At 41.0% G+C, this 26,714-nt stretch overlaps 3 protein-coding genes across 4 annotated transcripts in view; all 3 read left to right on the forward strand.

Annotated features, from left to right (window-relative positions):
• The first annotated feature begins 410 nt into the window (after positions 1-410).
• On the forward strand, positions 411-5,467 carry LOC307036910 (E3 ubiquitin-protein ligase RNF126-like). Its single transcript, XM_079677544.1, has 9 exons — positions 411-546; positions 1,680-1,738; positions 2,170-2,230; positions 2,718-2,953; positions 3,068-3,136; positions 3,240-3,309; positions 3,469-3,562; positions 4,127-4,242; positions 4,346-5,467. Exons 1-9 carry the CDS (start codon positions 472-474, stop codon positions 4,523-4,525), a joined length of 960 nt encoding a protein of 319 aa, XP_079533670.1. The 5' UTR covers positions 411-471; the 3' UTR covers positions 4,526-5,467.
• A 1,870-nt stretch (positions 5,468-7,337) lies between these two features.
• On the forward strand, positions 7,338-20,614 carry bsg (basigin). 2 transcript variants are annotated; one of them, XM_079642432.1, is made up of 8 exons: positions 7,338-7,569; positions 14,959-15,127; positions 15,953-16,041; positions 16,207-16,346; positions 16,558-16,834; positions 19,193-19,205; positions 19,309-19,381; positions 19,513-20,614. In XM_079642432.1, the coding sequence occupies exons 1-7, from the start codon at positions 7,506-7,508 to the stop codon at positions 19,367-19,369; spliced, it is 813 nt and encodes a 270-aa protein (XP_079498558.1). In that variant the 5' UTR covers positions 7,338-7,505; the 3' UTR covers positions 19,370-19,381; positions 19,513-20,614. The 2 variants fall into 2 exon arrangements, with proteins under 2 accessions (XP_079498558.1, XP_079498557.1); XM_079642431.1 differs by having other exon boundaries at positions 7,341-7,569; positions 19,181-19,205.
• Positions 20,615-21,533: 919 nt separating this feature from the next.
• The window catches only part of hcn2b (hyperpolarization activated cyclic nucleotide-gated potassium channel 2b), a 49,404-nt gene continuing 44,223 nt past the window's right edge, over positions 21,534-26,714 (forward strand). Inside the window, exons 1-2 of the mRNA XM_079647321.1 lie at positions 21,534-22,629; positions 23,973-24,396. Of these exons, the coding sequence (XP_079503447.1) occupies positions 21,812-22,629; positions 23,973-24,396 (1,242 nt within the window). The 5' untranslated portion in view covers positions 21,534-21,811. The remainder of the gene's footprint in view (positions 22,630-23,972; positions 24,397-26,714) is intronic.

Consider the following 26,714-nt stretch of genomic DNA (forward strand, 5'->3'; position numbering starts at 1 on the left):
TAGCAAGAATGTATTGTGTCCTCAGTCCCTGGCTACAATGTGAAGTACAGTACAACTCTTCATCAATTGGTACACAAAAGCACCACCATGTGGCCATATTCTTTATCACACATAATGGTTAGTCTTTTGGAAATGCAAATACATAGATAATTCAACAGTAAAATAAGCCTGGTTTTAATTTCTTATGTTTACACCTTTTGTAAAATAAAAAGCCAAATTACTTCAATATAGTCAATTTTTCAAATTCACAATCCTAATCTGTAATTATAGGATAGAATATATAACGTATATCCATCCAGTAATGTTGATTTTGCTTGTTTTTTCTACATTTTCATCTTTCATATATAACACATTTATATTGTAGGCCTATTATTATTAGTAAGTTTGTTGTATTTTCTCGGTCCGTCAACATTGACCTCTCCGGTGCTCCGTAGTCCTTCCTCCACCCCTCTACCTGTTTAGTTGTTAAAAATGGCTGAAGCTCCTCCATGGCCCAGCCGGTTCTTCTGTCACAGATGCTCCGCAGAGATTAGTCCTCGGCTTCCCGTAAGTACCGTGTACATAAAGTAAACATGGATTCAGTTGTACAAATGAAAACCACAGTGGTGTTGTCGTTACTTTAGTGGAAAGCGTTTTAGCAACGGCCCCAACAGTTAGCATGCTAACAGTGTTAGCTGGCTACTACGAGGGTCCCGTTTATCTTGCTAACGCTAATACAGCGTTAGTTAGCTTGTTATCTAAGTAGTAGATCCACCAGCATACAAACTTATACTACGTAGTCATTACCCAACAGCCACTGCTGCTTTGTCATGTGTCATTTATAACATCGTTTGGCTGGATAATTCGTTGATTACTCTGCATTTTACGGGGTATGTTAGCCTAACTGTTAGCTATATTCACTAACAAAAACGGTCTACTCTTTAACACTGATCGCCTCAAATGATCGAATTCAGGTATTCGTTTCATTTGTGAGAAGCTGTCCTTACTATGTTTGCTTGGTTATTAATCACTCCAACAGCAACAATGCCATTGCATCCTTTTCTTGTTTTGCTATTCAATAAAAGCACACAAGTGGCATGCCTGTCAGGGGCTAGAATGATCTGTCACAGAGCTGTAAATGTGCTCTTCACAATACAAAGCTCAGCCATAGGTTTCTGTAGGATGCTGGTTGGGCCTGTGGCCACATTAACACCCCAACTGCTGTGTTGTTGTTATTAATAGCCACTTATTTTAGTTATTTTGAGTTTAGGTTAATTTTATTTTGTAATTGCAGCCATCTCATATGCATCTGATTGACACATGGCCATCATAAAACAAACATAAGGACAAAACATCTATATATACTAAGAAAAAGCACAATACCAAGGATGATGTGGTGTGTTTTGAGCCTGGGAGAGAAGTCGTAGCTCATTCTGGTGGTTGAGCGTATGCAATCCACTACCTGATTTACATCTCTGCCGGTGGATGTCCTAAATGGATAAAAATAAAATCCAGTTGGTGACCTGCTGACCTTTGTGTTGGCTTACTGATTACAGTGTCCTTATCAAATAGTGACACACGAAACAGCCCAACAGTCTTTTGTCAGACCTTCAAACATTTCACACTGCTTTTCTTTGTTTAGATGGTAGTGCTAAATTAACAAGGCATGCTGGCTTTTACAACCTTTTGTTTGTTTACAGGAGTACACATGTCCAAGATGTGATTCAGGGTTTATTGAGGAACTGCTGGAGGAGAGAAGGTGTGTATGCATTTTATATTGAGCCCAGTTTTCCTAATCAAGGCCCTTTTTTGTGACTATTACACTGTACCTCTAAGAAAGTTATGAAAAGTATTCAATCATTCCCTATGTGTAATGTAACTTCATAGATGTTCTTTGTAAAGGAAATTATTTATTCTCTAAATGTCCTTATTTTCATACAATTAATAACTGTTTATACTGTATAGTAGGGTTCACATAATTGGCAAATAAAGCCGATTATGAACATGCCTAAGCTGATATATAGTATAAGAACCCCTTAAACCTTTTACATTTGAACACTTGCATATATTAGATCAAGTAACAATTGGGGAATAAATAAGTCATAGAAAAGCTTGATTTCATAATTGCAAATTATGTAAACTATGATAAAATGTAAAGCATCCCTTGGTAACCACTTGTCCCCTGTTTAGTGCTGACAATGGCTCCACGTCTACCATTTCCAGTGCCCCCCAGAACCAGCAACCATTTGAGGTATCTAACCCCTTTTTTCACTACAAGGTTTCATAATGTGTCAGAATGTGCTGAAATGGTTTCCATCTGCATGTTTTGCTAATCTAGAACTGCACAGGATGGAAGTCTTGTCATAGTTTCCACTTCTGCTTTTCTAACAGAACAAATTCTGTCTCTGTAATGTTATATCGGATTGATTGGGCTGTTATAACTGTGCCCAAAGACAGGTAACAGTGATGGCCTGATATGTAGGTTATGTTAGTGCTATAGGGTAACCTTTAAATGTTACTGAGGATGTGATGATGATGTTAATAAAGTTAAAGGGGGGTTCTCTTTGCCGGCATGCATTTCCATCGGTTTGAAATTTGACCTCACTGTCAACAAAACTCTAGTGCTTCAGGTGTTTGTTGGTACAATAAATAGCTGCAGGTATGTAGAGGACTTGCAAAGCTTCACATGTTTCTACCATCAAGATTACAGCAATCCGGTTTTCCTGTTTTTCTCCCAGAATCCGGACCAGCACATGTTTACATTCCCTTCGGGCTACGGGCAGTTTGCCCTGGGTGTCTTCGACGATCGCTTCGACTTCGGAGCTGGCCTGGGAACAGAGGACAACAGGGACGCAGAAAACAGGCGAGAAAGGGAAACGACATCGCGGCAACGATATGGTGCTAGGCAACCGAGAAGTCGTCATGGCTCAAGGCGACAAGCAGGGAGGCCAGAGGGAGTTCCCACTTTAGAAGGGTAAGAGTACAGACTGGGACTTGATTCAGAACGCAAGCATGAGTGGGACTAAGAGGTTCCTTAATAGTGGATCACTTGTTCTAATTTATAATACTGCTATCTTTTCTATTATAGAATCATTCAGCAACTGGTGAATGGAATAATTGCACCCACTGCAATGCCAAATATTGGTGTTGGACCCTGGTGAGTATCAGGCACGGATCTATATTTAACAATAAAAATGAGTTCTCCACAAAATGCACTAGGTGTCTCCTAACTGCTCTAATGTTTGATTGTTCTTTTTAAGGGGTGTCCTTCACTCAAATCCTATGGATTATGCCTGGGGTGCTAATGGACTAGATGCAATTATAACTCAGGTATTTATTAAGAAGTCCTCATTGTTTTAAATTGTTTCATGTGTGATTACTTCCAGTAGGGATTTGTTTGAACATTTTGCATATGCTGTATGGAAATCTGCAGTATTATGCATACAAACTACATTTAAATAATTGTCCATCTTTTTTTCTCGTCTTTAGTTATTAAACCAGTTTGAGAACACGGGTCCTCCGCCTGCTGATAGGGATAAAATAAAAACCCTTCCTATAGTTCATATTACAGAGGATCACGTTGGTAAGTTAAACCATTTTTTAGAGTGTAATATAATGTGTTATGGCTGGTTTTCTTTTTCGTTCAAATATACAAGATGAAACATTGTTTGTACAGCGATATCCTTTAATGTTGTATTGAAAGTTGAGTGCGCCAAATACATCAGTGGTATTTCAATGCATGAACCACTTTGCCAAACTAGCCACCTTCAATCCCTTTAGCTTTAAACATTTAAGAATGTTTGATTCAAGTTTTTCAACAAGTGAGCTCAAAGGGATGATTCTGTAAAAAAGTCGTCTTGGAGGTATAATCTGACTTATTGGTAGACAGAATGTTTTTTAAATTCAAACATGTTTAAAGTCCATCTATATGTGCTGTTTTTATAGTTATCATCCTAGGTACTGAACACACCCATCGCATCCTGTTTTAGATAGCACAGCATCCTACCCTCTTTCTGAACAAAACCAACCCTTCATTATCACATCTTATTTTAAACATTTCTGTTGCCGTTTGTTTTTCTTTAAACCCCTTGTCCCAAACTACTTGACAAATCATATAAAATAATGTTATTTACACATTTGTTTTCAGCTTCAGGACTGGAATGTTCAGTGTGTAAAGACGATTACAGTGTTGGAGAAATTGTGAGGCAGCTCCCATGCAATCACATGTTCCATAATGACTGCATAGTCCCCTGGCTGGAACAGGTAATGAACCTCAGCTTTCTTATGTCTGATATATCAAACTGTGTGATGTGGAAGTATCATCAATATCCGTTACAGAGCTTCTTTTATCACTCTTTCTCTCCAGCATGACACCTGTCCAGTGTGCAGGAAAAGCTTGAGTGGACAGAACACGGCAACAAACCCTCCAGAACTATCAGGGATGAACTTTACCCCCTCCTCCTCTTCCTCCTCCGCCTCTTCATCTTCCTCTACACCTCAGTCCTCGAGTTCGACCAGCAATGAGAACTCCACTGATAACTCATAGAGGACCACTTGTCCTCATCACCCTACGAGCTGTTTATAGCTCCTAGGCTGCTGTACTTCAGAGCTGTAACCTCCAGTCCCGTCCCTTCCCCCCCCCCCCCCCCCACGCCCCCCCGCTGTAGGGTAGGGACCTGAGCAGCGGCCAGGAGCACACTGGAGCCTGATCAGGGGTAAGTGATACGTGAGGTCCATGCAGTTCTACCTGCCCTGCTGCTCCCACCTTGATCAGGGATCTGAACAAAGGAAAGGCCGAGGGAGTGCAGCTTCTGTCAGGGCGGATGTGGAGAAGCATGGAAACTTCAAAAGGCCTCGATCTGCCTGAATCCCCTCATACAGGAAGAGAAAACAAAGGGATCCAAAGGTAGAAGACTCGGGACAACGAGACAGTCTCTGATTTTCTTTTCTTTTTTTACACTCAGACTTGTATGATTTAAAATTGGCCCACTTTTGCCAATGAAGCAAAAACAAATGTACAGTTATTCCTTTTTATAAGTAGCATTCATATCTCTGATAAAATGACCCTAAGTGCACGATTAGTGTGCATTTAAGGTTCTTCGTGGTTTAGAATATTGCATTTGATTTGTTTTTAATCTCAAAACAAAATAGTTTATAAAATGATTTTATTTTCAAGATCCACTTACAGATGACCTGAGACCATACAGGTACTGTTGTTTGCACTGAAAATGAAGCGTCAAATTTTGGATAATGGTGTGGAAAATCATTACTAAATTAAACATAAGGATTTTGTTGTGTTATCTGCAAGCTTAAAATAATTAGAAACATTTCATAGCTTTTTTGCATTTTTAACTTAAAAGGTAAATTAAATATTTTCTAAAGTTGCCAGTTGAAATCTATTGATTTGCAGTATGGTCGTGTCAAAAAAATAAAATGATATGAAAAATAAAGCTGTTTGGGTGCTACCACTCAAAATTCATGTAAAGCATTCTCTGTGTCTGCGTTTGGGTGTGTATATAATCCTATTGGAAGTCTTATCATGAAAATCGAGCTTGTTTCATAAAGTGACAACATACATGGTCAACCACTGGGACAAAGTCTGTTAGCTGCACTTTTAGTGTGAGTGCTGCGGTTAGACACTAGATGGAAGTACGGTGAAACAAGAACATTTTCCAAAATGTAGTTGTTTGTACAGCAAATCACAATAATTGAACAAAAAAATATGTAATACGGTAAAGCTTTTTTGAAAACAGGCAAGCTATAGTCTGATTTTCCCCAGTATAATTTATATCCTTTTAAGGACATCTTGGCGGCTCTTGGACCAACCATTATTATATAAGGTTTCGTGACCATTTTGTACTTTCAGAGAAAGTTCTGAACTCGTGAAATGTTATCAACAAGCCAAAAATATTCTGCTTCCTTTTATTGTTAAGCAATATGGGTGTATTTCCTCTGCATTGTACCTCTTCTCCCCGGGGGTTAGGGTTCAAAGGCCTTTCATCTGAGGGGATTGTTAAGAACAGAACATCTTGTGTAACTATTTACCTTAAAAAATGAAATGGTGTTTTAATGTTCAGTGACTACAGATTCAATGTCTAAAACCACTATTTTAGCTCGGTAAAAGTGTGTGTGTATGTGTATCTTTTTTCAGTGTTGCAGCTCATTTCTAGAAATGATTCAGATTTTGTGACTAAACAAATAATTCAAACAAGTGAAAACATTTAAAAATGCATTTTTTTAATAGGCAGGGTTGTAGTAGTCTTAATTCAACAATTGGGTTTTCTGGAATTTGCCTTACATGTGTTTCATTGCTTTCTCTACAAGTTTCCATTTCACAGCTAACTTCGTAGAAATATTTCTATCATCTCGATATTTCTTTGCTAATATCTCAATTGTGTTATTTGTCATTATGTTACGTCACTGATTACAGCCTACATTTTTTAAATGGTCAGAGATGAATGCTGAGCCTGGTCCATGCCTTCTGATCAATTGTTTCTTACCCAGTACTAACCTCATAAATCAGATTTTAAATAATGCAGACAATTCATTACCCAATTTTTGGTATTTACCAACATATGGGTGAATTTCCTTTAGACACTGTATTAAGTTGACTGATGTGCATGCTAGTCCTGTAAATATGTGATACAAATGGTGTTCTCTCTTAAACATCGACATAATTATTCTGTTTTGACTTTATTATATTTGACATTAACATCCCTTTAAAATGTTGTTCCCCTGAAACACATGGAAATGGAACTTTCACCACTTTTCCTTTAATACCATTAGATTGAGCCTATTTTTTTAAATAACAGAAATATGATCATGAAATATCTGGGGTGGAATGTAACTAAGTACATCTACGCAAGTACAATTTTCAGGTACTTGTATTTCACTTATTTTCGCATTATGCTACTTTATACTTCACTCTACTACATTTTGGAGGCTTATTACACTACATTCTTTTTCTTTTTTAAAAAATAGTTACTAGCTACTTTCCCGGTATGGATTCACAATAGAGAATATAAATCAAACAATAAATCAGTATAGGTTAACCCAACAGTAGCCTATAGCAAGTCATTTCAAAAACCTAAACAAAAATGTATTTTTAAAAAATCTGATATGGTCCGATATGTTACTGGAAAATGTGTGCTTTTACTTAGTACAATTTTGAATGCAGGACTTTTACTTCGTAAACAGGGTATGTTTACAATGTATTATTGCTACTTTACCTTAAGTAAAACATCTGAGTACTTCTCACTGTTAAATAGGTTTAGAAAGCATTAAGAGGTCTTATTATCCATTCATGGTGGCGACCGAGAGCGTGGCCACGCCTCTAAAGTATTACGTCACGTTTACGTGCTGATCAGGGCGTATGCGTGAGGTGCAACCAGAGGACGACATCAACTGAAACATTTCAGCGTCCACATCTCGCTGGAAGTTCAGAAGGAAAAGGAGGAAGAAGATTCCGACCATCAAATTAAACATTGTGTTTATTCGACGGCTTAGTTAATATTTAATCATCCACCATGAACTTACTGTGGGCTGTCAGTGCCCTGCTGTTGAGCTGTTGGCGAGCCAATGCTTCCACAGGTAAGAATTGTTTGTCAGCCATGTTGGGAGAAAATGTATCGTTGACTTTGCCCTTAATGGTTAACGCTAAGAACATTCAACAATGGTTAATTCTGCTTCTTATTAGCCAGTGTTATGAAACGTATTTTCTCTGTCGAATATGTTTTCGCAGCTACAACTATTACGAAATGTAACCAGCGTGAATAGGAAACAGTCACGTATTAGAGCTAGCTGCATTGGGTTAGTGTTATCGCCATGGACACATTTAACGTTAGTCGGAAAATCCTTTTGGAGGATTTACCAGGCCGTTTCGTGATAACACCATTTACATAACGTTGGATTTGTCTTTTTATCTGCCTTAGCTTTAAAGAAACGAGGTGAGATTGATAAAATGTTAGCTGTGTAAACGGTCACAAGACGTTCATTTAAAGCGTATGGTGGTTCAGTAATGTTTGCTGTTGTCCACTGAGATAAATGACAGTTGCGTAAGGTTGGTAAGTTACGATAACCGTTAGTAATTATCGTTAACTGCTGTTTTCACGTTCACCCTGAGGGTACAATAGTAATTTTAGATCTTTAATAGGTTTCCTCAGAGCATTTAAGGAACTGGAGCCTTGCTTTGTGACGTTAGAAGAGCCCCCCTGGGCATAGTTGGTGGTTTGTTCTGATAGACCGGCCATTGGTTGTCTTTTCTGTGAGCCAGTAACATTAGGCCCAATCAACATGATGCGTATCAGCTGTCACAATACAGTATTTGCAGCTGTCTGTCATTTTCTGTTGCAGTATTTGTACTACTATAGGAGGGGTGTCCACACATTTTTCCCTGAGGGCCACTCACCTAGAGATGATGTATGTTGCCCCATACATTAAGTTATAAGTAAGCAAAATCAATCACATGTAAGTATATTATTCTTGATAATTGAATATGCTTAAAGAAAAAAATAGTCTCCCTCCCAGCTTTCCAAAAAGGGTAGAGATGTTGTATTGAGGGTCTTAAAATGACCTGCCACTTGTCCTCCTTTGCCCCACACTTTTTATGGCATGGGTTGCATTTGAATAACATTACTGTGCAAGAGCAAGTCTGTATTCATATATGAAGCTATTTTCTTAGTTACAGCAAGCATAATATATTTATTTTAGAAGTTCAATATAGGACAAGCACAACTTTCATATGTGGGCCGTATTCCATTATACTTTTAGAATTTGCTTCGGGCCAATAAAAAATGGACGGTGGGCTGCAGTTTGGACATAGGGTAGAGATGTTACATTGAGGGTCTTTGAATGACCTACCGCTTGACCTTCTTTGCCCAACTCCTATGACGACATGTGTCACATAATAACATTGCTGTGAAAATAAATCTATTTTCTTAGTTACAGAAAGCACAATGAATTACCTGTTGGTTGCGTCACGTGACATGGGTGTCAGTATTGGCTATTATGACAAATGACAGGCTTGGCTTAAATGCTCCTTGGAATTGGGTGTGAGCCATATTTATGGGGATGCTTACTGCGTACTTCTGCCGTTAGCTGTGCATATAGCAGTTGTGTTTTACATTTTATAATAAAGCCACCTTCAAATTGTTACCCTAATGCCACATCTCTATGAACGGTCATCCCTTAATGAGCTTGTAAGCCTTTACATATAATAGTGAACACATAGGACACCATTTATACGAATGGGAGTTATTCAGTAGGATTTTGATGTCTGTTTTCATGAAATATATGCCTTTTTTTACGTAATATAAAATGAAATACTGTTGAAATGGGTTCATGCTTTGTGAAAGAGCACACTTCCTATTACTCAAACTGAGTCCTTTTCCTCTGTTTTGTCATTTAAAGGCTGTTAGGTGAGATGTGCAAGTACATACACTGACTCAATATGATGCTGTTATGAAACTATTTTCTTAGCCAAATGTCCCCTTTTATTTGGTATGGTTTTCTAAAACACGGGTAAGACCATGTAACCTTGTTTTGCACGGAGTTGGTCCCAGCAACCAGACGTTTAATGAATGTGTACGTGAATTAAAACACAAAGCCCTCACGCCATTCATTGTTCCCGGTTTTGGTAATGACAGATATTCTAGAGCCTTTTCTGTGGCTTTACCTTTCATGAACAATGGGTTAAAAGGCAGGCAGAGAGTTAAAACTACATTGAATGAGAAAGACAGGAAAAGCTTGTTTTTTGTCACATATTTAAAGTACTGGATGTTTGGTCCTAATCATTTGCTAAACGGTAGGAAATACAGACCACCATTTATAATCCCGGCTGCTCAACCTGCTTCATTCAAATGATTCTATTGCAGTCGGCACAGTAGCACCGACAGTGACAGGTTGTTGTATTTTGGTTGTGGGAGTTGACATACTACTTATAGTGTTGATCAATCTTTATTCCACCACAACTGAGTGACTAAAAGGTTGGCTACTAGATCACTCTACACTGGAAACTGAAAGCTTGAAAAATCTAGTCATATTCAAAGGATTTTATGTCTATAGTATTTGAAAGGCTGAAATGAATATCTTAACAGTGTGCCTGTTTTCTACGAGTGTAATTGGTTTTTGCATGTTGCACCACTGGCATCCATTTTCTTTCTGGAACGGTTCTTGCATTGTACGAGGAGTGTTTCCCACATTCTTTTGTTAGATTTTAGGTTGGGTGGAGTCATGCATTTTAAAGTTAAATTAAATACATAAATATGGCGCTCTTTAACGGCTACATTTGCTCTTTGGTGGTTCCCATTGAGAAGTGTAAAACTATTTCGAATTTATTATGAAACTGTAGTGGGATAAATCAAACGATGGAGGGTTGCTGCTGTCTGGGTCACTAATGGAAATCACAGACTAGCTTTTCCTGTTCAGCTTAAACCTGTCAATACACTTTGTCACCCAACTGTTGAGAGTGGCATGAGGATCACATGTTTTAAGCTTTGTGTGTACCCTTTGACTTTTTAATAGGATCAGTAAATTCCTGCTTGAGTTGTTGATTTTCCAACCAACTCTTTCTCACTCTAAGTTATGAGCACATATCCTCATGGTTATGGTTTATTTGCTATCTCTGCATGACATTTGTTATTATGTTTTTCCGTGTACAGTATGCTTTAAGGTTGTCATGCTCCTTGTACATTATTCAGGCAATTCACTTAATGTTAATCATACACAAAGGTAGAATATTAGCTATGGCATTCTTTTTCTGAAAGGGCTCCAGGGCTAAAGAGCAGAGTGCTAAAGTTAATCATCATGTGCTACGAAGTTGACCTTTTATGTAGTGCTGATGGAAGCCACCAAGCTTCCTTCATAGGTTACATGATATTTGAGAAGAGAACGAGGGTCTCGGTGAAAGTGATCTAAAAGTGGTTTGTTTTGTCTGATTGACTCTATGTTCATTTGTGGCGTTTTTATTCTTGGTTTTCTTCTGCTCTATTTGTTAACGTTTTTATGAGAGGAGTTGAAAAGCTGTCCGTGCATTGGCCTGTAGCGTGATAATGGTATTTTCTTTTTGACCCCCTCCCCCCTGGCCACCACTGAGTGGACAAACAAGTCCTCCCTGCCTATTATGAAAATACAGATCTTCAATTCTCGGAAGAAAACAAATGTTTAAGTTTAAAGTAAATCCATCAGAAAGGGATTTTGTATGTTATGAGACTACAATTCGTGAGCATAAAGTCAAAGGAAAAATAATTCCTTCACACAGCTCAGTCAAGTACAACCAAAGTGCTTCAAATGTTTTCCCTTGTAAATACACCAATGGCAAATGCTGAATGTTGGCGCCTCTCAGTGGGGATTGGAAAAATAGGTGTTGGCACAGTCTAACACCCTTACCACTGTTGGATGTCACGAGGCAACAGCCCGAACTGTTTGCCTGTCCAAGGCTTTCATGGATTTTTCTTAACGTGTGATATGTTTTTCATTTGAAGCTCATCTGCCTTTTTCTTTATATTTCATTCATTCCACATTGCTTTGATTTCATGGGAATGCTTTTAATGTCTTTGTCTTTGTATGCTTTAACTCTTTTGGGGATGCCTTGATCAAGCTTATTCCAAGATTGACAACATTTATTTTTCAATAATTGCTAATTCAAGTACTTTTAAAGCCTTTTAAAACGGCTATCGCACTGAAATTTAAAAGACCAACTTGCTGTTAAGTTTTTAAATATAAAAAACATCAGCTTGGCTCATCTGTAACTACCTCTTTAGGTTGCATTTGTTATTTGTCAGAGTGCCAGAAACAAATATTTAATTTACCAAAATAACTTGTGGAAAATGATGCTCTGATCTTTGTTCTATGTTCTTCATTTCATAATATTCATTTCATTTGTGTTCTATTAACTTTGTCTCTTTTTCTTTCTTTTTCCTTTATGCTTGTCTTTTTTCTATCACGGCCTTTTATCACCAATCCATTAAATCACATGGCTTGCTTTAAACCCACCGCCTTTAAACAATACTTTAAAATCTCTGTTTGCTGGGCTGGCTGTACACGTTGCTCAGCGGGATTTATCAAATCCCCCATGTCTCGGATGAAACTGATGAGTGACAGCGCAGAGCTGCACTGTGAAGTGGTTGGGAACCCACTCCCTGAAGTGCAGTGGTGGTTTATACAGGGTGAAGAGCCCAACGAGAGCTTCACCCAGCTCTTTGACGGGGCACACGATGACCGTGTGCTGATTAATGCCACATATATAGCACACGCCACTAGCACCCTTCACATCTCTAGCCTCAACCTCAACGACTCGGGCATGTACGAGTGCCGAGCTTCCAACGATCCTGACCGTAACGATCTGAAGAAGACGCCGAAAATCAAGTGGATCCGCTCGCAGGCAAACATTATTGTGATTGAACGTGAGTGGCAGAGGAAGCATGAGGAGACTCCGGTCAAAGTAGCTTGGCTGTTCTCTCCTCATTACTGAAGTCCTGGACATTCAGCTCCAGTTCCACTCCCAAGCCTCCTAGTTCCACTCCCAAGCCTCCTAGTTCCACTCCCAAGCCTCCCAGTTCCACTCCCAAGCCTCCCAGTTCCACTCCCAAGCCTCCCAGTTCCACTCCCAAGCCTCCTAGTTCCACAGTTCCACTCCCAAGCCTCCCAGTTCCACAGTTCCACTCCCAAGCCTCCCAGTTCCACAGTTCCACTCCCAAGCCTCCCAGTTCCACAGTTCCACTCCCAAGCCTCCCAGTTCCACAGTTCCACTCCCAAGCCTCCCAGTTCCACAGTTCCACTCCCAAGCCTCCCAGTTCCACAGTTCCACTCCCAAGCCTCCCAGTTCCACTCCCAAGCCTCCCAGTTCCACAGTTCCACTCCCAAGCCTCCCAGTTCCACAGTTCCACTCCCAAGCCTCCCTGTTCCACTCCCAAGCCTCCCTGTTCCACTCCCAAGCCTCCCAGTTCCACTCCCAAGCCTCCCAGTTCCACTCCCAAGCCTCCCTGTTCCACTCCCAAGCCTCCCAGTTCCACTCCCAAGCCTCCCAGTTCCACTCCCAAGCCTCCTAGTTCCACAGTTCCACTCCCAAGCCTCCCAGTTCCACAGTTCCACTCCCAAGCCTCCCAGTTCCACAGTTCCACTCCCAAGCCTCCCAGTTCCACAGTTCCACTCCCAAGCCTCCCAGTTCCACAGTTCCACTCCCAAGCCTCCCAGTTCCACAGTTCCACTCCCAAGCCTCCCAGTTCCACAGTTCCACTCCCAAGCCTCCCAGTTCCACTCCCAAGCCTCCCAGTTCCACAGTTCCACTCCCAAGCCTCCCAGTTCCACAGTTCCACTCCCAAGCCTCCCTGTTCCACTCCCAAGCCTCCCTGTTCCACTCCCAAGCCTCCCAGTTCCACTCCCAAGCCTCCCAGTTCCACTCCCAAGCCTCCCAGTTCCACTGTTCCACTCCCAAGCCTCCCAGTTCCACTCCCAGGCCTCCCAGTTCCACTCCCCGGCCTCCCAGTTCCACTCCCCGGCCTCCCAGTTCCACTCCCCGGCCTCCCAGTTCCCCTCCCAAGCCTCCCAGTTCCACTCCCCAGCCTCCCAGTTCCACTCCCAAGCCTTCCGGTTCAATACCCTCTCCAACCCGGAATACCCTCTCCCTCTACTCTCCTCAAAAGCTCCAAGGATGTCCTGTAGTTGTGTCCGAGCCTGGTCATAGAGTTTGGCTGGGCTTTTTCCTAATCCTGTGTTACCTGACACAAAACTGTGTCTTTAATCTGATGCCTTTTTTTCCCCCTTGTTTCAAGCAATAGGCACCACAATGATACAGTTTTAAAATATAATACTGGTCATAAGGTTGAACATGTGCAAGTGGCTCCTGCAGGAAGGTTATTCCATGTGAGCAACAAAGAGGATTTAATCTTTTAAAGACAAACAAAAAAGGGGTGTCAGATTTCTTGATTAGCCTTTCTTCTTCGTAGACATTAATTAAAGCTATCATTTTCCTTAATAGGTACTAACATTGGCAGTGCCCCCTTTATTTCTGCTTTTAGACCATCCCTGTGGCTTATAGCATACTACACTGTATGCACAGAAGATGGCAACTCATTATTACAAATCTCAGTCATGGGCTGTCTTTCTTCCTTCTGCTCCAGTATTATGTTTCTCACTTTGAAAGATTGGTCAAGTTATTCAAGCTGTTTAAGCAAAAATATATATTATATTTCAAACCACAGTTGTTGCATCTTCTGCGTATTTATTTAAACACATTTTCCCCATGACCTTGTAGACTACTGTATCTGCTAGGTGTCCAGTAGAACTCCTATTCTAGCCTCTGTTCTACTGTTGTTGGGACAGACCACCCCAATTAGGGGAGCTCTTTCCTACTTTCTTGGAAGTTCTGTGAATTTGTGTCGAGCCTGTATTTTTGTCACATTGATATCTTGGTTTCATTTGTGAGAAGAGATTTGTTTTGCTTTTCAAATGTGGTAAGTTGAAAGTCAATGTGATGCCTTGGTAATTTTTTTCACTTAACACTCAACAGTCACCTCGACTAAAACTCTAATCTATTCACACCCTGGCATGAGCAAGAGGTTTTTATTTCTTTGCCCACAAATTCATGTGGGCATAAGGCTGTCATGTACATGATAGGCCCTGTTGCATTTGAGCTAAAACATCTCTATTTTCTGTAAGGAGAACTGTTGAGTGTCAAAAGCAAACATACAAATGAACTATATATTACAAGTGATCGCACTTATTGATAATGATACATTTGCAATACGGTCAGGGATAAAGAAGTACAAAGGCATTAAGACAGCCATTCTGCCCTGAAGGACAATAACTGCACACCAAAGTGCAGATACTACATTTTGCTCGTTTTTTTAGTTACCTCATGAAAATCACACTAGTTTGACCTTTTTAGGGCAGCCTTGATGTCTAAACTTGTCTTAAGCTAGAATTCAACCATTTTAGAAAAAGGGTGTTCATATCTTATTTGTTCTCTCTCTTCATCTTAAGCTCCAAACATCATTACCGAACCCTCTGAGGTCAACAACCAGACCTCTGCAGTCCTCAGCTGCAACCTGACGGAGACCACCCTCCACATCAAGGGCTCCCACTGGGTCTACAAGGGCAAAGTCATTGAGGATTCCGACTCCAAGGAAGCCACGGCATACACAACCCTCCAGTAAGTAGCTATATCCCCCCCCCCCCCCCATAGTGTGCCATATGGGCATATCTGCCCTGCAGTTACTATGGCACAATAAAGGAGCTCATCCTCTAGTTGTGATGTATATGTCCTTTGTCTTGAAACCGGTCATTAACATGCCGTTTTCCACTAGCTTGTATTGAAGAACAATGTTTTGCATCACTCCCCAGCCAAAGGTGACTGGTTACATTTCAACATTACGAACAAACGGCTTTGTGTGTCTTGCTCCAGCCTTTTTGCTCTGATTCTAATGCTGTCCCTTTCTAGCTCTCACACTACAGTCAGTATCCATCTTCATCCTTAGTTCTCTCTCACTTGCACGTTTGTGTGCCTGTTGTCCCCCCCCCTCTCACACTACTCTCTCTTCCTCCCTGGCTGCCTCCATTAGCAGCAAAGCTAGAGGCGCCATTCAGTGCTCTTGATTATCGGAGAGATGGACCGTGCAGTCGTGCAGCTTTGCCTGTAGTCTTGGCAGCGCGGATAAGCGCCCCTAGCAGTGTGCTCACTTGCCATGACCTTAATTCCCCGTTAGAGAGAGCGGGCAGAACTCTACGGGACAGCAGCACCGAACAAAGCGGGATTGTGATTACCAGGGGAAATCTGAAATATTTGTTGCATGAACAAGCAGCTTTATTTGTAACCCCTGGCCACTGAGCATTAACGGGCCTCTGTTGAGAATGTTTACTCTCACTGATTGGATAACTGATCGCTGCCACATGAAAGTGTTTTCAGAGGACCTTTTAAAAAGTCACCACCGGTTTGCAAAGAGTAATGGAATCCCTCTTTCTTTTTTTCTTTCAATAGTTTGAAAAAGATCAGCCACACTTCTGCTGGGAAGTATGAATGTGTGTTCCTGACCGAACCAGAGGTGAAGCAGACTATTGAAGTCAAAAGTGAGTTCATTAATATCACAGATCAAAGTTGCATTCATCGATCGTTTTAATGTCAATTCAACTCTATTTTTACATATGGGAGTTGCATGTCAATTGACATTGGCAGACTACTGCGCTCTCAGGTTGCCATTCTAGTTTGATGATGTGTTTCTCTTCTTGCCGTAGTCCTTCCCCATGTTGCTGCCTACAAGCACTCCGAGCACGGCAATGAGAATGACATAGGCGTGATGGTGTGTGTGAGCCACGGCTACCCACTGCCCACTGACTGGACCTGGTTCAAAGGAGAAGAGGGCAGCCCCCCAACGGTATTTGTTTCTTAAGCTTGGATTATCTTTAAATGATTCTTGTTAATTATCCCCTGTACTGATACATGCAAATAACATCAGTCAACTTAAATATTGTGATTACATCTTTTTTTTATTTCCAGTACTTCTATTGTAAAATAGAAGGAAAATCATGTCAAATACCTTTCTTGCATTTTGCATTACTAACTTATTAATGAAAAATACCCCTCAGCCTATCATCAACGGCACTACCGACAAATATGAGATCAAGAGCACCCCCAACAAGACCACCCTGACCATCAATGACCTGAGCATCGAGAACGACATTGGGGACTACAGCTGCTCTGGAACCAATGAACTGGGCACCAACTCTGATAAGATCCACCTGCGTGTGCGCAGTCGCCTGGCCGCTCTGTGGCCCTTCCTCGGCATCGTGGCCGAGGTCATCATCCTGGTGACCATCATCTTCATCTACGAGAAGAGGAGAAAGCCCGATGACGTCACTGACGGTACGTACGCCACGCTGCCCACACCACTATATACTACATCAAATCGTAAACATTGTTGAGACAGACATTAGCCTTCTTATTCACTGTTATGAGACATTGTGTCTACAGCAATGTATGCTGTCATAATGAAGTCAGACAAATCGGCTTCTTTAATCCTAGGTCCTCTTTAATCTTCTAACTGACGTCTGAAGCCTACACAACTCCACCACTGCTTTCCCCTTTAGTCACTGTGCCTTTTGTTTTTGGTGTGAAATAATGACACAGGTTTTGATAGTAGAAAAATGCCCATATATCAGGAAAAGATTCAAATTGGCTTTGGTAAAAATAACCACCAGCAGACGGTAATTTCCTACTTGTGCTCAACTTCTCTTGATGCGTAGACTAAAGGAATTTATAGTAGCCTCTTAAAAGTCATTCAACTTTCAACAGGAGAAAAGGGCATCAAACTGTAGGCATTGTTTATTTGACTATGAGTAGGAAAGATTGAGTCCCCCCCCCAGTGGAATTCAGAGACCGTTAGGACAAAGCGTTTTCCAAAGTCAGAGATATAAATGCTGTAGTTGCATGCATTTATTCTGAACCCTTATTGTCTATGGTTTGTCTGTTATTTGTATTTTTTTTTAAATTATGACCAGATGTTAGATTCCCCCTTTTTGTGTAAACGATCTGTGATAGAAACTATTATTTTTATTATTTACATTTTTACTTCTCTGTTCGCTGCTGATTTTGCATTTTGGTAAGTGGACAAAACTGCATGTCAGACTGAAGTGGTTGAGCTGAGGTGACCGCGTGGAAACAAAAAGCTATGGGAGTCTGAATGATCTGCTTTCATAGTCACCACTTCTAAGAGGAATGTGCTCAAAGATTTGGTCACTCTTTCACTGGCCCTGCAATCAGAGCGAGCTTCAAAACATGTTCCTTCCACTCTCTATTGACCCTTTTTAAAAAACCATGTGTTTGAGCCAATGAAAGAGTCAAATGAGACACATAATCTAGTGTAATGGTTTGACATGAACACGTTGAGAATGTAGAGGTTCAAGCATTCTGTCTGCATGCCCTCCGCATCTTGTACTTTATGCATGAAATAGGCTCGGTACTTCATTTACATACGTCTCATTCTCATTGGCCACAGATATAGGGTTTCTTTGTCAATATGTTCTCTTGCTCTGGTACACGCCAGGTTGTGTGTTAGCTCTGTCATATGAATACAGCCAATGCCGTGTACCTCTTGTGTGTTTTGCTTGTATTGCATGAGCCTCTGATGCTAGGGAACGACTGCACCACGTACACACATTTAGATTCATGGGAGTTTAAATATTATAGAGCCAATAAAGAGACATACGCCAGTCCGTTAGGTGACATTTAGTAATGTGTTCTTTGTATTAACACAACCAGGGAATGCAGTTTTAAAGGTCCCATGTCATGGCCATTTCCACTGATCATAATTCCATTGTTGAGGTCTACTAGAATAGATTTATATTGTGCAATTTTCCAAACTCACATTGGTTTCTCATACAGCATCTCTGTAAACACTGAATTTCACTCTCTGCCTTTAACGGCTCGTTGTAGCTCCAGTAGCTCCAGCCCCCCACCCTCCCTGTGAGCACAGTGTGCTCTGATTGGTCGGGACGTTGTGAATCGCGCTGAGCTCCGTGGAGGTGTGGTTTCCTTGTTTAGCGATACACAGCGAAACACAGCCAAACTCACCCTGAGCACACACAAAGTCACAGCCGAAGTAAAAACAATAAGTGTGGCTTGATATTGAGTAAGAAAAAGGTTTATAGGTTGATAAACGCTGTGAGAATGGGTCTGCAGAGAGCATTTTGCCGCGATCCCAACTGTCTGTTATCAGCCTGCAGCCAGGGAGGAGAGATCAGCAGAGCTGCCTGCACTGAGTGTGTGTGTGAGGAAGTCCGTGGATTGGTCAATTTGGACCAATCAGCGGGGGCTTAATGTAACGGCTCCGCAGACGTAACGTAACGGCTCCACGGATTGGTCCATTTGGTTCAGGGTAACGCATGACATCATGAGTTACCCGGAAGAATCAATGGACAGTGACGTATCTCCAACGAGGCGTTTTGGGGAGGTATTTTCTGTGTTAGAGTTTTACTCGCTACAGGGTGTACTTTGAGGGTTTTGACTCTGCAGACCGTTTACATGCATACAAACCTTCATAACACACGAGGGGACGGGTAATAACTGGAAAAGCATGACATGGGACCTTTAACATTTGCTACTATCATCTGTGGGAGAGGCATGTCTTGCTCACACCAGTAACACATGAAACTGTTATTGATAACTGACTTGTTTTTTGTTTTTCTCCATTGACCGGTTACTGCTGTGCAGATGAGGACTCAGGATCTGCTCCTCTGTAAGTACAGTTAGCAACTCACCAACTTCATTTTCTCAAGATCTTTTATTTTTATCGATAACTCATGCTTGCCTTTATGGATTTTTTTTTTTTTTTTTTTCAGGAAGAGCAACTCTACTGAAAATCACAAAGACACGAATGTGAGACAAAGGAATTCTAATTAGAAACTGAAAGAGGTGCGTCAAAGTTATTACTTCATTTAAACTATAATTAGAAAAAGCATGTATTTCTTCCCCACTCTGTATATTAAAAACAAAATGGAGACACCTTTTTGAATTCTTCATCGTGCAACTTTTCTCTATCCTAGATGGACATCCAGACGGCGGTCCAGGACTCGGCTGTTGTGGCACATTATACCGTGCACCCTGCATTCTGAAGAACCTGTTTGTGCTTGGGTGTTAATGTTTTAAGAAACTGACTGATTTCCTTCTTAGTTTTGTTCTGTATTCTTCTCCACATTGTGCAGCCACAGAACATAGTGTGAAGTGTTTTCTGCTTGAGGCCGCTGGGCAAATATTGCATGAGTGTAAATTACCGGTATAGCAAAGTGTTTGTTTGTTTGTTGTAAAATCATTAGACGGTTCATGTGAAGAATGCCTCTTTGTGGTCGTTTTGCTGTTAATGCTGACGCTCCCTTCGCTGGCCTCACAGTTGGCCTCACAGTCTGTGCTTTTTATATTCTCCAATCTGGAAGACTTCTTTGTAAAACAGCACAAGTCCTGTTATGAGGAAAACTTTTTTGATCCTAATCACTGCCATTTAATATCAAAACAACAAGAGTGTGTTTTTAAATAATCCGAAGCAGAGTTTCATACTTTGCCTTTACAACCACTATTTAGCTTTTGTGTGCAAATGTGACACTTCAAATGGAAATCAGACATCTTTTGATTTAATGTCTTTAAGGTTTTGTTGCCATAAGAAATTACAGTTCTTTAAGTGGGAAATCATTGGTCCTTTTTAAAATCAAGCTTTTATTTTTCCGTTAACATATTTTTTACATTTTTAGTTTGTCACTTGTGTTTTTGTTGCTAATCTCACATCCAGAGTAAAACATATATTCTTAAGGACTAAGTGCAAGAGATGTAACACTGCTTATGTTGAATGCAACTTGAATACAACACACATGTTTAATTTAAGTACAGAAGATAAACACTTAATTGGATGTTTTTATTGCTCACTCGATCAGATCGGAGACGAGACAATTGTGTGCGATTGTTGGACCGTTGTCTCTGTTAACTTCACTGTGTAGATTATGCAGAAGCCATATGTTCCATTTAACCGGATTAGTGTTGTGATTGGATATTGCGAATTCAGAATTACACAGATATTAAGATCTAGCCAGAATTGTTGTAAATGGAACACCATCTGATGTACAACTCACAGAAACTGAATAAAGGCATTCCATTTGACATGCTTGTTTGTTGACTTTCTTACATTTTGCTCAGATCAAATGGTGACTAAGGTCAAGAAGCACTGTGTTTAAGGAGAGCCTCATCATCATTTGTTAGTAGGATTTATCTTTGTCTTAAGAATGACCTATTACACAAACAGTTACTGCTATGAAAATGTGTTTTTGATAAGAAATGTAAAGCATGTCATTAGGCCTGACATCCAAATGCTTTATGCCTTTTAGCCTGTCTATGATCTGAGAAGGAGAAAAGCTCTAGACTGTTTTTTGCCTCAACAAACGCACACATATTTCCCCCAAAGAAACGTTGAGTGTTGTATTATTAAACATGGAGAGCACATAATTTGTAACCCCACTCCAACAATGTTTTGGGTGCTTCATGGGCACTAATATTTAACAAATAAAGATTGAAATGAGCTCAACCGTGCTCTTGAATTGAAATGACCTTGTATGAATGATAGTTATCTTTAAGAATCTGAATTATCTTGGCTAATGTCATTACGAACGTATTATTTGTTGTTCGGAGGACTGGCATTTTAGGAGGCTTGATAGTGTGCAACGTGTATATTTCTCCACAAGGTGGAGCCATTTGACCAATAATCTTGAACCCTTGACCCCTGACCTGCCCCTGACTGTTAACACAAAGCAACAGGCTGCTGTAAATACAGCCTCTCTGAGAGGAAAGCCTACATCTGCAATTATTATGGATCACCTGACCAGGGATTACAAATGGTTGGCAGATGGTCTACCTGGGATCAGCTGTGCATGACAACAGATGGAGACCTTGATAGTTTCTGATGACCTTCTGTCACCTCTGTCCTGCCTATCCTTGCTCAGATCAGGTGAGCAATGAGCATATATTTATTCATAGATTTGTGATTATTAATTAGATGGGAGTTTTTTTGATTACACTGCCAGGTTATTTTGTCCACATAGTTTCTTCAATATCACCAGGTGTTTACGACCTAAAGGTGTGGTCTCTTGCTCGCTCTCTTACACACACACTATTTTTCTAACAGCAGCGAAGTTGCAGCCATAGCAACGCCACCGGTGCTCTGTTATCCTAAATTGGTGTGTGTGGAGAGCACAGGCTGCTGTTGAACTCCTCACTCTCTCCCTCTCCGCCGCCGCCCAGTCTGCCAGGTTCAAGGTACGGGGAGTGTCTCCGTCTGCCCCTCTTCTCTTGGTTCCGCCTGTGATGGACGAGGCGGAGGACGGCGAGGAGGAGCCCAAATTCCAGCAGCCCAGACCGCCTCAGGTATACAGTTTGGACCGTGGGAGCTGTGGAGGAACCAAGATGAAGAAATTTACGCCAGGAGGCGGAGCCGCGTCCATTACGCGTAAAAACTCCAACAACAATGAGCAGTGGCTCCTGCAAGAGGACGAGGACTCCGGACCTGTCGGTGCCAGTGGCAGCACCACCTCTGCTCTGCTGTGCCGGAGGGATGCTGATGCAGGGAGCGCGCTCCTAGAGGCAGGCGTGAAAGGAGAAGGAGCCTTCGTTATGATATGCAACAAAAACGGAGACTGTAGAAGGGACCCGGCCAGTTCAGGGAGCCTCTCCTCTCTCATCTCCAGGCAGGAGAGGAAAACAGATGGAGTAGTGTCAGCTGAAGACGGGAAGGGACAGTTTGCAAGTATGGACGGCTCCATCACTTCAGTGGGGTCCCTGACACAGGGTCCAGTCGCCGAGGTCAAGACCGGAGCAGCGATGGAGAAGAAGGACTCCAGAGTTTCCTTCTCCAACGCCGCAACTAGTAAAGGACAGACTCCGAGTCAGCAGTCGAGAAATTCATTCACATTTTCCAAAGCTGAGGATGGCTCTCAAATAGTTCCAGATGATGAAGACCTCAGGGGGAATCAGACTTACATGCAGCGGCAGTTTAGCTCCATGCTTCAGCCTGGAGTTAACAAATTCTCCCTGCGCATGTTTGGCAGCCAGAAGGCAGTGGAGAAGGAGCAAGAGCGCGTAAAGTCAGCGGGTAATTGGATTATCCATCCATACAGCGACTTCAGGTATGGGTCAAATTGAGTTAGATTCTTAAACACTACTCTTATATTTAATGGTGTTCATACAGTAGAAGATACAGATCCCTGTTTGACATTAGCCAACTGTCCAGTTGTCTTCTCTAACTTTATGTAAAATAACAGAGAACATATGATAAAATAGATTAAAATCCATATTTATCCCTTCATTTTAGAATATCTTTGAAAACCTGAAACTTGCATTGGGGTATAATCTGATCCATGAAAAACACTGTGAAAAAAAAACATTATGGCAACTAAAATATGTCACACAATTATAACGAGCACATTTCCTCTAAAAGGCTTTGTTTAATGAGTTTCCTATTAAAGATGAACTTGATGTGAAGTCTGAGAAGTTACATCCTTGAGTCTGAATGCTTCTTAACATTTTATTTTAGCACCAAGGAGAGCTCCTCCAAATATCCCTTATAATAAGTATGACAAATAGCAGTCTGAAGATAAAGCCAACTATTTGAGCTCTTAACAGGCTGTGCTCAGATTTGTATTAAAATATTTTATTATATAATTTTGGTTAGTGTTTTTTGGGGGACTTATGTCAACATTCATGACTCAGCAGCACTATCCAGTCAGCTCCCTCTCTCTTCTTTGTAGGCACTAACATCCGCAGCTACTTTTTTTTTAACTATTCATCTGCTATTTATGTGCTTGATTTAATGTTTGCTGTGTTACAAAAAATCAGTTTCTTGAGGCTCAATTTGACGTCTTCCTATTTGTCTAAGCCAGCATTTCAAAGATATTAATTTTAAGATCACATAATAACACAAACATGCAGCAAAGCTCACATTGAGATTACAGGAACTAGTGTTTTACATTTAGAAGAAAGGATAGGCCGATTGTGAAAATAGTTGTTGGTTGGTTCTCTGTTGATGTACTGTCTCAGCTCTTAAAAGAAAGGCATCACTCTTATAATGTAGCTCTTAACTACAGGTCGATTGATTTAGTATGACTAAGCATTTCAGAGGGGTTGTCTTGGACTAAATGCAAACAACTATAAATCAGAAATGGAACATTAGTGCTGGAATAACTGCTGACGCATCCTCCATCAGGAGCTTTACTGATATGGGTGTCTGTGTCTTTTGTTCTTTGTGTTGAGATGAAGTGCACCCAGCTTATCTTCCCTGTTCTATTCCTGTCCCTTTGCTTGTCCTTGGCATGACCTTGTCTTGAGTCAGATGGCATAGGTTACCTCATTAGGAGAATACAGTGCACTTAAAAAACAGGCATTTCGATACAAGATCAGCCATTTGTCACTCCCCCCCCCCCCCCCCCCCCCCCCTAAATATAATCTTCTACCCACTGCTCTACCCTAACAGGTTCTACTGGGACTTCACCATGCTGTTGTTCATGGTGGGAAACCTGATCATCATCCCCGTGGGCATCACCTTCTTCAAAGACGAGACCACGGCTCCCTGGATCATCTTCAACGTGGTTTCTGACACCTTCTTCCTCGTCGACCTGGTGCTGAATTTCAGGACCGGCATCGTGTTCGAGGACAACACCGAGATCATCCTCGACCCCAACAAGATCAAGAAGAAGTATCTGAAGAGCTGGTTTGTGGTGGACTTTGTCTCGTCCATACCTGTGGATTATATCTTCCTCATCGTGGAGAGAGGGATGGACTCGGAGGTGTACAAGACGGCCCGGGCGCTGCGCATTGTCCGCTTCACCAAAATTCTCAGTCTGTTGCGGCTGCTGAGGCTGTCCAGGCTCATCCGCTACATCCACCAATGGGAGGAGGTAAGCTCAGATTCAATTTTTATGATCCAATGAAAGGGTTTGTTTGTTACTCTGACCACACAGAGACAAAAGCCTTAGGTTGGAAACTAATCTTTATGATTTGATTTTAGATATATAATATATTGGAGCAAATACACAAGGGAAAAATACAGCATGAGCACCACTTTTGAGGATGTTGTGCTATATTTAGTAAAAGGAAGTTGTTATGCTAATCTATTCCATCTGCACAGCTGTCACTGTCTGTTACCAGACTGAAATTGGGTGATATATGGGCAAATATTTCATATAAATAAAACATTTTGGTGATAATACATCAAATGTTATCACTCAATCATTTTGTTAAATATTTGACAGTAACAATAAATGTCATATTTACTGTAGCTGTCAAAATAGGATAGCAGCAAACATTTTCTTACATTCAAACTTAAAATATTGAAATTGAAAATTGAATTCCTGTTCCTTTTTGGTTGATAGGTACATGACATAACCGATATATCGGCTAAGCAACAACGGCCAATATATAGAAATCCCTGAAATATTGGAAGTTGAGATTTGTTCATTATGAAGGTTCTATTAAAATAAGTCTTACCAACGTAATGCCTGCCCCTGATCACAGCCACCACTGCTGTGTTACTGATCACTGGCGTTTCAGTGAAGAAGTAAGCTGCAGTTTGGTTATGACAGAGTATTCCCCCATCACTTTGATTTGTGTTTGCTCATAAAAAGAGAGTCTGACTGTGTTCCAATTAATAATACAATATTGGATTCCAGGTCAGTGTTTTGTGAGTATACAAGTAATTGTGTTTGTACTTCAAAACAATCCTCCCTATAATTACTTCCTGACACTCAAAAACAGAGAGTTTACCTTGTTGTATAGCAATAAGCCGGAGAGCTGAATAATAGCTCATTATATCCCAGTGTAGTGATGTAGTTAAGAATTCATTAAATATGAATATGTGCCTATCAGTGGGAAAGTGAAGAGGGATTTTCCCAGGAATGAACACAACCATGGGAGACACTAATTGGCTTTTTATTTGTTCTCATAACAACAGATACATTTTTCCATTTCAATAATCGTTTTAATGCAACATTGCAACTACACAAGCTTTCTGATCTCATCATGGGCGTAGGAAGCATCCTCAATGTGGGTGGGACAATTTGACAGGGCGTGTGGGCAGGTGGTGGACCTCACTTCCTCTAGGGGGGTCCAGGGGCATGCTCCCCCGGGAAGATGATTGTTTAAATATGGAAGTTAAATGCATCAATCTGCTGCACTTTGAGAGCCAAATTAGGGACTAAATCTTTGGATACATCTCAACACCCATATGAAACAGAACTGTAAACAGATTTACTTTTTCTTTATGCATATTTTAAAAATCACTCCCCTTTTAAACTGTATTCTTGTGTTACTGTCCTATAGTATGAGTTGGAATTATTTCATACCTGTTAGTCTCTTGTTTTTTATAACTATAATGATCATATAAAAGTGTGCCTTGGAAATACTTATTTACATAAATGATTACCAAACCGTTTGAGACCCACTACTTAGACTAAAGTGAACTATCTAAACCCTCAGAGTCCTTTACCTCGCTGAGCTGTAGTTATCAGCCTCTCAGTCTGACAGGAGAGAGCTCTCCCTCCACCTCTTTAATAACAGCGCCTTATATCTGTCGTGTTGTTCAATAATACACGTGAGTTCAACTGTGACAATTACGTGTCTCTTTATTGGTAGCTCACATGCTAGAACACACCTAGCTCACATGCTCCGTTACCCTAACATGTCGTCTCCCTATGACGTCACTGAACCGTGCCCGTAAGGATTCACTCCTATTGGCTAACACACACACATACACCACAATATCCGGGTGCTAGTGGAGCACGCTCGTGAACTGTTTGCGCCGGAGCCTCGCAGCGTGGAAACTGTGGCGGGCATAATTTTACGACTAAAGACACAGCTACACAAAAAACGCAGCATGTGTACAGCTCATGTGTGTTCGGCTCTGAGAATCTGCCTTGGTACAAAGTAGCAGTGAAAACATGGTACGGAGTTTCATTGATTTGGGCATTCTCACAATAAGCAAGCGGAATGGATTTGATAATGAAGCACTGACAAAGCGCTCTACAAAGAGTGGCGAGTGGACTTTCCACATAGTAAAAGAGGGGGGGTCTAAACTAATCATTTTAAAAGGTGGCGGGGACTTGTCCAACCCTCAATCAGGGCTTCTTAAAATGTAATAGACTATTCATGTGTCCTACTCATTTAACGGGAAGAAGCTCAGGTAACTGATGATATGAACCATGTTTACCGAAACAAAACA

Source organism: Notothenia rossii (genome assembly GCF_949606895.1).
Source record: "Notothenia rossii genome assembly, chromosome: 1".
Classification (NCBI taxonomy): domain Eukaryota; kingdom Metazoa; phylum Chordata; class Actinopteri; order Perciformes; family Nototheniidae; genus Notothenia; species Notothenia rossii.